The sequence below is a fragment of the Monomorium pharaonis genome, chromosome 4 (assembly GCF_013373865.1).
Source record: "Monomorium pharaonis isolate MP-MQ-018 chromosome 4, ASM1337386v2, whole genome shotgun sequence".
NCBI lineage: Eukaryota > Metazoa > Arthropoda > Insecta > Hymenoptera > Formicidae > Monomorium > Monomorium pharaonis.
Window position 1 is genome coordinate 7,574,442 of NC_050470.1, and position 13,725 is coordinate 7,588,166.

General features: G+C 33.4%; 2 protein-coding genes across 5 annotated transcripts in view; both read right to left on the reverse strand.

The window, feature by feature from the left end:
- Nucleotides 1-6,820, reverse strand: part of LOC105835774 (serine/threonine-protein kinase par-1) — an 87,849-nt gene extending 81,029 nt beyond the window's left edge. For 2 of the 3 annotated variants that reach the window (XM_028189150.2, XM_012679309.3), the window contains exon 1: nucleotides 6,354-6,814. The gene's annotated coding sequence lies outside the window, so the exon portion shown is untranslated. Of the gene's footprint in view, nucleotides 1-6,353 lie in introns of all 3 variants that reach the window. The other variant, XM_012679311.3, reaches the window with a different exon arrangement.
- A 3,973-nt stretch (nucleotides 6,821-10,793) lies between these two features.
- On the reverse strand, nucleotides 10,794-13,227 carry LOC105835771. 2 transcript variants are annotated; one of them, XM_036286119.1, is made up of 4 exons: nucleotides 12,774-13,227; nucleotides 12,109-12,330; nucleotides 11,158-11,548; nucleotides 10,794-10,979 (listed from the first exon to the last, which is right to left on the reverse strand). In XM_036286119.1, the coding sequence occupies exons 1-3, from the start codon at nucleotides 12,933-12,935 to the stop codon at nucleotides 11,177-11,179; spliced, it is 756 nt and encodes a 251-aa protein (XP_036142012.1). In that variant the 5' UTR covers nucleotides 12,936-13,227; the 3' UTR covers nucleotides 10,794-10,979; nucleotides 11,158-11,176. The 2 variants fall into 2 exon arrangements, with proteins under 2 accessions (XP_036142012.1, XP_012534759.3); XM_012679305.3 differs by having other exon boundaries at nucleotides 10,794-11,548.
- Between the last annotated feature and the right edge of the window lie 498 nt (nucleotides 13,228-13,725).

A 13,725-nucleotide genomic window follows, 5' to 3' on the forward strand; every position in this document is an offset into this window, starting at 1 on the left:
TTACATCACGGCGTTACGCGCGGCGTTATAGTTCGATTGCCGCCGTACGTTATAATGCGCTTAAATTGAAGAAAGTACCGAGTTTAAAGAGATAGCTGTACGTCCATTTCCAGAACGGAAATATTCTCCCAACCTCGTTGTAAGGTACACATATATTCGCTTGCGGTCCACGTTTGTCTCGCACGGTCGTTACGTGCCCGGCTTTGACATAAACGCGGCTTCTGTAAATATGCATTTGCAGCCTCGAGTAATTTGCACCATCCAGAATTTCGAGCGGAGGTACAGTCATGCATACTACATTTAGTCACGCAATATCGGCATTGTTCATTGAAAATAAAATTTCAATATTTTTTAATTGAGGATATTCGTTACGTATTTTATTCTGCAAGTACGCCAGCTATTCCAATATTCATTATTCGAATTCATAGAAAATTAGTCTACAATATATATACTTTGCAAATGTGCTATTATGATTTAATTGACAAAAATTTATAAGGGCAACCCTTGGTCATTATTATTTGCATCGATATTGAATGATAAAATTTTATTTAAATTTATTTAAATTTATCTCTTACATACATATTAAATTTAAATTATAATTATATAATACTATTGCAATAAATCAATAATATTACGTTTGTCCTAAGGGCGAATTTTTTTTTAAATAAAATAACAGGGAATACGAATGTTAGTTTAAGTAAAAATGCAAGAGATGTATGACAGTGTATAGAGGAAGTAATGTAAAACCGACGTGGCACGTGAGGGAAGGTGTACACGTGGAAGTCAAAGACTAAGTTTACATGTGCGACGCACGGTCGTGTATCCCAGCCGGCAGTGCTCTCGCTTCTGGCTCTATCGATTTAGGACGACTCTACGTAACCGCGACAACCAGTCGGTTTATATACACGCTGTTTCTCTTTCAGGTTATGCCTTTCTTACATTGTTGTAAAAAGAAAATCCCAAGATTTACAATCGCCAATGCTTAACGTCGTCGTTTTTCCGAATTTCAATCTTTATTTCGTTTGCTTTTACTGCACCTGCCGACGAATCAAGCTTATGCGTAGTTGAAGATAAATTGATTAACAAAAAGATTAATTAATAGAAACGGCTATTTCGCGGTACAGATGAATTGCATCAATATAGTTAAATAATTATTCATGTCGTTCTTTGCGTTTCACAGTTGTCGGTTATCGCTTTTGTAAGCTGTAATGAGTTGTAATGAGATTTAATCGTCTAAAGCTTTGTGCCGGATTCTTATTACAGCTCATTACGAAGTTGCACGTGCAGTTCTGTGCAGTCCGGCCTCGGCGCGATGAAGCAGGGAGAGATGGCACGAAAGTAAGTGAAACTGTCCTTGACGTGCCTATCGATTTTCTTGAGCATCTTATTTGGTTGAAGAGCAAAAACACATTCTCATACTCGAGAAATTCACTTTTTCTATCGCCGGTTATTGAACCTCAATTACTTTAATAAAGGATGCGATATTATCCGTGTTACTTTTTTTGAGAAATGAAATGTATTATCACCATGACACTCCGTACAATTTCAAAACCGTTAAAACATAAAAGATATAAAATTAAAAATATTAAAAGATTAAAATTAAGATATAAAAAGTCTCTTAAAATAAATTTTAGGTAGTCTATAACACATCATCAATGCAATTTGATATTTAATCGTTAGAGATTTTTAATGCAGTTAATAAATTGTTAAATAAAATAATTACTTTTTTTTACTTTTAAAGATGTATATAAATAACGATAAAGATGGGTTCTCTACTAATCGCGGATTAAAATATTGTTTTCAATTACATGTTTTCGCTCTTGTAATCAGTAAACACAGTTTCCATAAATAGATAATCAGATTACGTTACCAAGAAGAAGCTTGAGATGTATATATATATAATCGTCTCGATTGCATGTTGCGAAGCTCAACTCCGAACTTGTTCGGGTCTTCTACGTAAACGAGAAGGAATTATACGGGCCGCAATATATATAATCTCCTTCGCCCTGGATAATAACGGAATAACGAAGGGCCGAAGTAGAGAGACGTGACGCCTACGCGCAGGATATTGTGCCGGTAAAGTCAATGAGACGTAATTGACTGATTCAGAGGTAATTAGGTGCACCTATGTCGGATCTCGATGAAGATCGGGTCGCGCAATCCAAAACCGAGCGAGATTACGTCACTTCCCTGATTCGCAATTCGTCGTTACCCCATAATAATATTGCGTAATCGAGTCTACACTGTACACCGAGCGTATTCGAGTATATGGCTGGAAAGAATGGAGATTCCTGCGAAGCGGTGACACAATTACGCGTCTAAGCGAAATAAGTATGGAACCGACTGTCTAGGGCAAATTTGTTACGGAAAATAACGAATACGGTTGTTTAAAGGAGGACAACGAAAGTAAAGGACGTTTGTTCCATTCTAAATTTGAGATTCGCTGTCCTTTCATCACAAATTCAAGAAATCATTAAGAAATTTGTTGCGCTGCTTCGTGGTAACAGGTCTTTTTCTTTTATTAATGGATGTGGAGCAGACCTTATTGACGCAAAAGCGTCGTGACGCTAGGATGTGCCAGTAAAATTGACGTCAAAGTCGAATAATATCTCATGCGATACCGATCGAACGCTTCCTCAATTATCAATGAATTACGTCATATCACCTGTCGCCGTGATAAAATGTCAAGCAGGGATGAATCCGTTTGGTAAAGAAATGATTGAACTTTTGCGTATCAAATGCTTGAGAAATATCGTTTGTAATATGAAAAATCTCTTCGTGCGAAAAAAAAGCGAAATAGACAGAAACATGAAAATATCTTTAATTCATCGAGACTATAGACACGGAACTGTTCGGAATCGATTCCGATCGCATTATTTCGCGTTTTCCATACAAATTCAAATATATAATAAATATATATAAATAAAAATCTACGAAATAATTGAATAATTCCGATCGAAATCCATTCCGAACAATTTTATAATACGTGTCTAGCAGATTCAAGGTTAATTTTGTTTTAACGAGGTCAGAGTGCACACGTCCCGGAAGATCGAATGATTAGGGACAATAGCGAATCGGATGTGACAAGTCAAGTGTTCGGCTCGAGACAAAGTTTGTTCAATCGAGATGAAAAAAAAATCCCTTTTCTTTGACGCAGTTTACATTACATTACTTTCACAAACATTACATTTTTCGAGGAAAGAAAATCGATAATCGCTATTATTTTTAAATTATCTTTTTTGTTATATCTTCTTATTCGTTATTTGTTACATGTATATTGAAGTAGAAACGGTAATTTACGTTAATGATTTTTGCAGAATGTTCATTAATTTGCAAGTAGAAATTGGTGGTATAATGGTTGAATGTGATTCGCTGGCATTGATAAATTAAAGAAAAAAACGACCGTGAAATAAGTATATAATAATCGATAATATCATTTTTTGTTCACACACACACACAAGTAATAAAATGAATAAGACAATATTATTTTGCATCTGTTAAAACAAAATTTCACTTGCAACTTAACATAATCTAAGCTCCGTCTTTCTGATCTCGAAAGTTTCGAGTTTTTAAGAATTTTCTCTCTAATCAGACGTTGAAATTACGGAAACTCTCCTAACAAGATAAAAACCACTAGACATACTTTAATAAATTATCAGCTAGACTGATGTTAAGTAGGACTCGTTTCAGCGATTTCTAAATTTATAGCTTTTAAAAAATTGTTGCCATTAGCATATTTATATAATGCAATTGCCTCTTTTATGTTAATTATAATAATGTGCGCGTGATAGTTGGTCGCGAAATTAGCTGTCTTCATAAAATATTACACAGGATATATAATTCACAAAATTATTTTTTTTTAGTATTTAGTGGAAAATTTGGATATCTTCTCTTTAGCAAAATAGAAGTTATTTATCGCACTGCTTCAATTTTAATAATTAGTCTCATCTTTATATCAGTTTTTAAAAAATACATTGGTGTATGTCTCACGTTCTTATAGCGTACGGACAATTTTGTTGTGTTTAATAGATTTTGCGTTCACAAAGTATCGTCTAAAGTCATATTCATGTTTATTTACCCGTCGTGCACGCTTATCCTTTCAATTTTGAATATTTAAGCATGTGATACAGATTATTATCGTAAAAAATTATATTTAATGTACATTATATTTTAATGTAATGTGTATTAAATGTAACTGCCTGTTTGATTTTAATATTCTTTAGGGAAAATAAGTAGCCGGACAGTTTCATCAATGGACAATTAAAATTGTATTAAATGAAATATAGTTGCTATTTCAATATTTTAATAATTATTTGTTTAAATTGAACTTGTCATTCAATAAATAATTCAGTAATTCAATACTTTTATAAACTAAAAATTTCAAGAGAGTGTAAATATTTAATGATTAACTGAATTTTATGATATTAGATATTATAAGTATCTGTTATTAGAGATATTAGATATTTGACAACTATAAATTAACTGTATGATCAATAAAGGCCATTATAGGGAAAGAATTATCTATACGTTTATAAATCTTTAATTTATTTTTAATTTCAGTTTTTTTAGTTTTTTTTATGTAAATCAACTGAAAAATTAAGATAAAATGTAGATCTATTAGTAAAATTTTATAATTAGAAAAACCACAACATATTCGTGTAACTTAATATTTAGATGTACATATATCTACAAAAATAGGAATGAAATAAATTTTTCTTAATAAGAAAATTTCGTAGAAGAGCATAATGTATACTGATGTATATTTTATAATGAATATAATGATATATATTTTCTAATAATTATCTGAAAGCCAAGTACGAGCTGTAATCAATTAATCATGTATTGATTATTATCTTACAATAAAAATAAACAAATATGTACAAAACAGTATAATTTTTTAATATTAATTTGTAATATGTGTACACATATAAAATTTAATATTTACTTTATGCCTTACAGATTTTTTGCAATTTAATTTATTTTTTATTTTTATTTAATAATAAATGTTATATACACGTTATGTATGTGTGTATATATGTCATTTGCATGTTAAAAACTCTTGTAACGAAAACAATTTTTCGCGTTGCATTTTGCACAGCCGAGAGTAAAAAGCATTTCACGGAATTCATTGCTTCATTCTACGAAACTCTTCAACTAGTTTTATCCCTACAGTTTCAACTTTGTAATTGTCTTATCATAAAAGAAAGGGGCCAAATGTAAAAGAATCTCGTAGAACAGTAGTTCACAAAATAATTCCAAAGAACAAGAAATCTATACATTTGTCCTCATTTCTGTTTAAAATAACATTTACGAACATACTGATATATTTTTATCTCCCTCTTTCTGTATCTCTCTTGATTTAAATTTAAACATTCTGCTTTATATGAAATGGAAAAAAAGTTTTAAATGAAATACGATTTTCTCATCTGCTTCAGACAAATTGTTTTAAGCAATAAAATAGCATTAGGAAGAGTGACATGCACATTGCGAGATGTGCGTTGCTGACAAGCATTTGCACAGGAAGAATTGTTAGCAATAATCAAGAAGATGACGCGAGATCCGTGTTTAGAATAGATCCGCTTCTTGGATCAACGTCAGTTAATACGGTAATAATATTTTTCATACTAATGTTTCTAATGTATGCAACAGAATAATATATTTAATAATAATTATTTAATATATTTAAATAACATATTTAACATTTATTTAATATTGCAACATTTAAGAAAGAAGATGAGAGAAAAGAAATGATAAAACTTCATATAAATATTAATGTTGAGAGTGTTGAGACATCTCATTTGCGCATTATGTCCTCTATGATTTTGGGAAAGGAAAAGTCTTATGTCGAGCACATATCGCGAGAGAAACTTTTACTTGTAGTTCTCGTTTACATAGATATTGTACAAAGATTAAAGAGATGATAAGAGCGAGAGAAAGAAAGAAAAAACTCTAGATATATCAGAACGAATATTTATAATAATCTGATATTTGTGCATGTAGAAATTTATTGAAATGCGATTAAAAACTTACAAGAACATGTTTTTTTTCAATTTCTCATTTTTCTAATTCTTATTTAGTGCGAGGTCATTTACGATCTTGTGCAATTTAAGTTTAACTTTATGTAACATTAGTGTTAGCATTGTGATGTAGGAAGAGAGCCGGAATTGGTCAATCAAAGTCACTTGAATAGAACTGTAGTGCTGTTGGTGTAACAGATCCGTAAACAAACGCGACTCGCGATCTACTACGCGTCATGCACACGTGGACGTCCATTCCTCCCTTTCCACACGAGTGTACGACAACAACACGCGGGGGTGGGAGCTTTTTATTCGAATTGTGATGTTCTTACTTACTCGCTACATCAGGCGAGGGTAGCAATCTCTCACAGGAACTTTTCTCTTTTTTCGTTTCCCTCCCGACTAATCGCGCTGGGAGATCCCTTCCAGCAAAGAAAGGGTGTCCTTCACCGAGGACGCCGATAGGTTGAGAATAGCCGACGAGATTGGCCGAGTCTCCCTTTTTTCTCACGATCGAAAGCGTGACGCGTCGATAGGGGTGCGAGCCGATCGAGATACGCGTTGGCCGTCGTCGAAGGGTTGTTTGAAGCGAGAATTTTCGCGGCATCGTATCCGACGCGATATTACTCCTCCCTACGTACGCATGATCACCAATTCCCTCCGCCTTCCTGAGCTTCCTACCCTTTGCAGTGTTTTCTACGAGCTTGAGAGCGGAGTCGATGTAAATGGATCGTCTGACGATCGACCGTCGCTACCCGCGTCGCTCGGTCGACTGACTGGTTTGACTGGTCTGCCTCCCCGTACACTCGGAGATTTTATTCCATCCCCACCAGAACCGCCCGACTCCCCCCTTCTGACAAACCCCACTCGTGACACCCACTCGCGATCCGACGTAGGTGCTCGGGGGTGCGTGAACGTTAAGGGTGAAAGCAAGCCTAGTCGTTGACCATGTAATTGATAGTTTACTGTATCATCCAAAGATCAATTAAAGGTCTGTTCCTTATAACGAAAATAATTGTCTAAAAAGAGCAATGCTGGCTTCACGTTATTAACGTGTTATTGACAGCCTATTCTGTCACCTGGATAATTAAAGAGTTTTTTGTTAAAGTATAATTATTTCACGGTGCAATTATTTTGCCTGAAATTCATGATCGTGTTGTAATTCCAGGGTCGTGTAACATGCCCCTGGAATTATAATGTGAGATTGATTAAGATTGAATTATTTATATTTAATTTATGTAATTATGCTTATATATATTTTCACAGAAATAATTATTATGTTCATACATTTGATTTATATGATGATTATAGTTTGTTTGAAACAATTCACTTTAGAAGTCAACTGAGAAAAAAGAATATATGCACCTTTAAATACTGTCATCATAGTCAAAAGTTTTGAGCTTTAAACCCTTCAATTACTTGAACCAAACTCTTTTATGTAACTAATGATTATGCCTAAAGCACCATTTAAACACCCGAAGTACTTACAGGCAGATTTTGGCTACCTATATAGAGATATGAGAGGACTTATGTCTCTAACTTTGTCCAAGGCTGAGAGTTTTACAATGCGCAAAAATTTTTTATATTAACGAGTTTCTTGTATTAATATTTCTTATTATTTTAAGTTATTTATTAACAAATTATTTGTTTTTTTTTAAATAAAAACCTTGATTATATTACATAACAATCAAATTACATCTTAACAGGTTACATATTTATATTTTCTTGATTCTCTACACTTTTCTAAAAATTTATTCAAATTGCTTGAATTGAAATTTGAAAACCCCATCTTTAGGATTACGATATGATTGATAGAAATTTATTATATCAAAGTTTTGAAAATGATGTGCTAACTTTACTAAAATATTTAGCTTAAATTTTCTTCGTCGGCTGTTTACGTTATCGCGCGAAAAATTTTTCTCGTTCGCGGATAAACCAGATTTCAAGTTTATGTCCAAGGTTACGGGCGTACTTACGTCACAAACATCGATTCGCGGGCGTTCATTGACCCACCTAATTCTAAGTGATCGTGAGCGTCGGTTTCGTGAGTCGGACTCTAAATCCGCCCACTCGCGAATCGAAAGATCTTGCCTAACACACCTTGCATAAATCTTTCATAGTGATTATCGCTATAACGAAAAAAAGTCTCCGACAGTCATTTGCTGACTTTTCCCTCAATGTCGAAACTTCAACATGATTGACCGGACGACACAGGTCGGCCGTAGTCCGTTTATAGTCCACGTCATTTCTCTTTCTCGGATACGATCTATCGATCGCCATTTCAGTCGCTAGTTTAGTTAAAGGCTTGAGATACTGACGGCAGCAGTAACAGCACACCCGTACAATCGTGTCGCTCAGATTTTCCGTCACAACATTCTCTTTCTCTGTTGTCGCTAATTAAAAAGTTCCGCGAGCCGGACTAACGATTCGACTAGTGTTCCAACTCGAGTTGGCAAAGTTTCATTCACGCATACAATGTTGGTTGGCACAACTATTCACGGTTCTAATTTTGCAACTATTAACAAAGCGACTATTATTAGTTAATAATGATACTTTGATTTGCCGAGGGGTAATTTCGCAGCTATTGGAAAGCTAAAGTTTGAAGACAGTTGAGTAAATCTAATCTCTTGTGTTTCAGTTTTAATTTCAAATTAAAAATTAAAAATTAAGTGGATGCTAAAGCTGTGCTGTTTTATCGATTATTTTGCTTATTTTCAATTCACTAATCTTTTAATTGTATTTACAGAATTAAAAATCCTTTTTTACAATTAAAGTACAGATGGCAACATAATACGCACGTAAGAATTTTATATAAAAAACAAAAAAAATTTTAATTTGTAAATTATATTAATTTTTTTTTCATTTTTTGTATAAAATTTTTACGTGCGTATTATCTTACCGTTTGTACTTTAATTGTGAAAAAATATTTTTAATTCTGTAAATACAATTAAAAGATTAGTGAATTGAAAATAATCAAAATAATCGGTAAAACAGAACAGCTTTAGGATCATCTTAAGATTTTATAGGAATTACTTATAACTCCTATAAATTTTTTAAAAGTCGTTTGTCACTAATAATTTTAGCAAATTATTGTAAATTGTGAACTGAAGACATGTGCGTTGATATATAATTTTCAATCGTTTAGTAAAGGTTACGCAATGTTGTTGATGATAATCGACAACTTGCAGTAGAACATTTCTTGATAATGAAATGCAAATAAGACTGTGCAGACGATAAAAATTCAAATAAAAAATTTAAATGTAAGATTAATCTTAGTTTAGACGATTATATCAAGAATAACCTACATATCAATATCATTATTTTGCGCTTTAGCTACATCTTATAAAGATCCTTCATGCATGGTAAATTATTTCCAAGTATATCCATATCTAACATTGCCCCAGTTATGACTTAGTTATATAATAACGTAATAAATTTCTCGAACGCGCAGTAAACGTAAACAACGTGGTACAGTTAAGGTGGAAGACAATTAATGTAGATATTATTAATAACGTGATTCTGCACAGTTCACATCATTTTAGAATAATTAACTTTTAATCGCGACGGCTTAATTCAATGTTGATAGGCTGTATCGTTTAAAATATTCTTGAATATTTGAACGAGAGAAGCTTAAATAATTTGTAGTCATTAACGAGTCAATAAAAGTGTGAGATGGTAAACTGTTGACATGCAGAATTAATCTATAAACGACACGCGGCGCGCTACAAAGTACGACGCCACACTCTCATCGATCACGGATGCTTATACAGGTGTAGCTTGTACACAAGCTCGTACGGGGTGCAGCGTATTATTGCCAATTTATCAAGTGCTACTCCTCCTCCTCCGTATTGAACTAGACAGTAAACAGATTTAATCTTATAGTTGGGAATGACGAATATACATGGCTACATGGACAGATCAAATTTCAATTTGATTGAGAAATTCCTCTCTTACGGTTTTCTCTCACGAACATCCGTCAAGTATAAACTGTTAAAAAATGTTATCGGTTCTGAATTTGGCAAAATTAGGAGATTAGATAAATTAAAAAAAAAAACATTTGTATAATATAACATACATAGAAAATTCTATATATCACTTATGCACACAATGCGTAAACATAATAAAAATTAAGTCGAAAAAAATGCTGTTTAAATAATTATGAGGAACACAAGTTAGAAAATCCTCGGTTTAGTTTTGCAGTAAGGAAAATTGATCCCGCATCGATCATGTTACCAATTATCAAGCATCTCGAGCATACGTATGTCGCGTCGTTTTCTCGCAGCGATACCAATCGCACAAATCAGTCATCGGTTTTAATAAACCTCGCCTCCAGAGATGTCGGCACGCGATCGCACGTGTAACAGGCAATATTTCAGCATGGTCGGATTACAGGTAGCGGAGTCGACCATCGGTCGGGCTCGGGAGATCGAATCTCAATTCGGTAGAAATGAAATTCCTCGCGGCCGACCTCCGTTTTGCGCAGCGTTCAACTCGATATAAAATACGACCGCGCGGCCGCTCGCTGTGAATTCGCGAGATACCGGGAGATATCTTATGCATTTCCAATAACGCATCGCGCTCTCCATTACCGCGCGTTGCCGCGAATTTTTCCCCCCCTTTCTTTTTTTCCCTCTCTCACTTTCCCGTCTCCGGTAACTTAAAACTCGCGTCTTATTAAAAATTTGAAGCGCGTGTCGCGTCGCCGCCGAAAGAATTGCATTAAAAGAATGCGTTGATAGCGCGCGGAATAAGTAGGAACTGACTCCGATCCTGTAATGCTTTACGTTTGGTTTAATTCAAATCTGCTTTATTTACATTATTGGATGCACATAAAAAATAAGAATGTATTATAAATATGTAATGTGATATTGCATTTGTAATGACTTACTTAATATCATCTGTTTGCATTTCTCAGGCTTAACTTGCCAAAGCTTTTCACTAATAATCTTTTACTGGTAGAATCTACAAAAGGAATGAACCGCTTTTTACTTTTTAATGTCTCGTTTAGAGGAAAGAATGGTGAATCTGCGACACTCGATAAACGACTTACTTAACAAATCTACAATTTTCAACATATTGCTCAATCTAAAATTATGCTACATGCGAAGAAGCAGCTTTTGCTTTTCGATTATTTACACACATTTGAACGACAGGTCATCTTATTTCCTTCTGTAAGCACTGGGATAATCCGTGAGTAGGCTGCCGGTGGAGACTATGGCCCCCGGACCGCCGAGAATGCCGCCTTTATTGGCGAACCAACCGTTACCGCCTAGAAAACCGGCCGGTTCCAGCCGATTCGTGTAGAAACCAGAGTCACCCGGACTCAAGAAGTGCACTAAGTGGCTGCCGGGTCCATTTAGCTGTTTCGCCGTCTCGTTTTGTACAATATTGAGGCCCAGATTGTTTAGCGCCTCTTTCAGCAGCACCAAGCGATCCTGCAGGAACGACTGTGGCGAGAATTGGAATTTCTGCGTCAATGGTGCCAGTAACCAGGAGAACGGACTTGGTTTTGTCGAGATTTTGTCCTCGAACTAAAAATTAATTTTATGTCAGTGTTTTTCGTGTGCATTTTTATGACATCTCGTAATACAAAATTAGGAAAGTTATATAGAATTTTTTTCATTTGAAAGTTAATTAGTTTAGGAACATAAGCAACTTTTGATATACATGTAATATATGCGAAAAGAGTTTTTCAGCATAAGGAAAAGCGATAGATCTGTCGATTATTATTAAGTTAATTGTCGTATTTTTGAATTGGATATGCTATAGACATACTAATGCTACAATAACATAATTTTAATTATGGAATGCGTTAATTGCTAAACAACAAATAGATTTTGATTAATTAGTTAATGGTCAAACTGATAATAAATAATATCTGCAAAGGGAATTGGTGAATAGAGTATCCAATTATTGAAATAAACTAGCAGCCAATAATGCGTATTAAAATTAATTAGCGAAATCGAACTTTGGGACTTTGCGTTAATTTTCACAGTTTTATTTTTAACTTTTATTTGAGTTTTTATACTTAAATAAATTGTAATGTAAACCTTCTGATTTTAAATATCAATATCAGTTTACAAAAACTTACGGACTGTGCGGTTGTGTCGAACGTGGTATCAACTGCCGAGTTTGTAGCTTCAGTTTGTGTGGTTATCTTTCTTGAAGCCTCGTTGGTCGGCAAAGCAGAATTCCGTTGCTGTTTCTTCGATTCGAATAGAATATTCTTTTGCAGATTCGCGTTATCATGGTCGATTTCATTGACAGATTCGTCGATCGATGAATTTAACGGTTTTGCTTGCGCTATTGCAGCCTTCACAAATTTTCATTTATTTCTATTATTATGCGACAGTACATTTTTGAAGAATTAATTTACTCTTTATATATTGTCTACATATTTTTGATAATGTCAGTAATTTGAAATATAATACATATGTATGTTAAAAGACAGCTTTAAACACAAAAAAATTGTAGAATTAAATTAAAAATTATATATTGAAGAGAATAAATATATCTTTTAAATCACAAATATTGTTCACAGTACAAATTTTTATATTTGATTTATCCGTAAAATAGAGAGTAATTATAAATTTTAAAAGATATATAAATTTAATTTATATTACGTTATATAAATTTAGAATTTTATTTTAATAAATGGATAAATTTGCTTAACTGTTGCTTGAAAATCAAATAAGTCCACATGATATATTGTTAGTTTAGAGGCAAATTACTGAAGTTTACAGATTTACATCTTACCGCCGCAAATAACAGCCACATAAATCTTGTCGCTTTTGCCATCATTAGACAGAATATTGTGGTAAGGAATCTACGTAACTTACTCTTGCAATATAGAGTATACCGGTTAGAACTGACGAGCAGCACATCATATATATACTTAACTCCGTTTATATATGCCATCTCACACGTAATAAGCAGAATGTAATCTCATAAGGGCGCCCATATGTGCACGTATAGCGGTAGACATTAGTCGCAATCATAAAATGTATTTCGTATTGAGAAACAAATCGTGAAGAGAAATGTTCTTGTTACCGCGATGCGGAGTCCCAGTTTCGTTGAAAATAAACATTCGCTTTGCATTAAAATAATATTGATTGAAGGTGCAACAATAACGAAGTAAATAACTTGAATAATAGTCGTGTCTCATCTTACGATGTACACAAATGTATTTTAATAATAGGGGTAAAAGAAATCTGATAATAAATGGCAAAACTGAGAAAAGTTCATATTTTATATAAATTACAATAGAACAAAAATTATTTTTGTTTAACAATTTAATAATTATGCAATAGTTAACGAACACATATGCGAATACATTGTTATATTAAACGTATTTACTAATTTTAGTTATTTTTACGTTGTATTAATATATTTTTTGTGATACAAATTTTTAATGTAAATTTTCAACGTATTATTTTAGCTGCTTGTTTCATCATGTTAGAATAAATTTTTGCTTTTATAACGAAACATTTTTAATCTGCGAAAGCAAAGAATATATAAGAGTCCGTTATTTTAAAATGAAATTATTATCTCTTAGTAAAAGCGTATGATCTATGATAATGAGCAATCTTTTATAAACTAACTATATTTTTGAGTAACAATCATGAACAGAAGGATATGTAAGTCGTTCGAAAAACCGGTCGAGTCATTTTTCTTGATTGTTCTGGGACGAAGTGTCGTGACCGACTCT

Bases quoted from the DNA above. Each gene is read 5' to 3' on its own strand.
- LOC105835771 (XM_036286119.1), bottom strand. From the start codon at position 12,935: ATGGCATATATAAACGGAGTTAAGTATATATATGATGTGCTGCTCGTC. The intron at 12,331-12,773 runs GTAAGATGTAAA...AAATTTGTGAAG, and splicing joins TGTGGCTGTTATTTGCGGCG to GCTGCAATAGCGCAAGCAAA. The intron at 11,549-12,108 runs GTAAGTTTTTGT...ATTAATTTTTAG, and splicing joins TCGACACAACCGCACAGTCC to TTCGAGGACAAAATCTCGAC.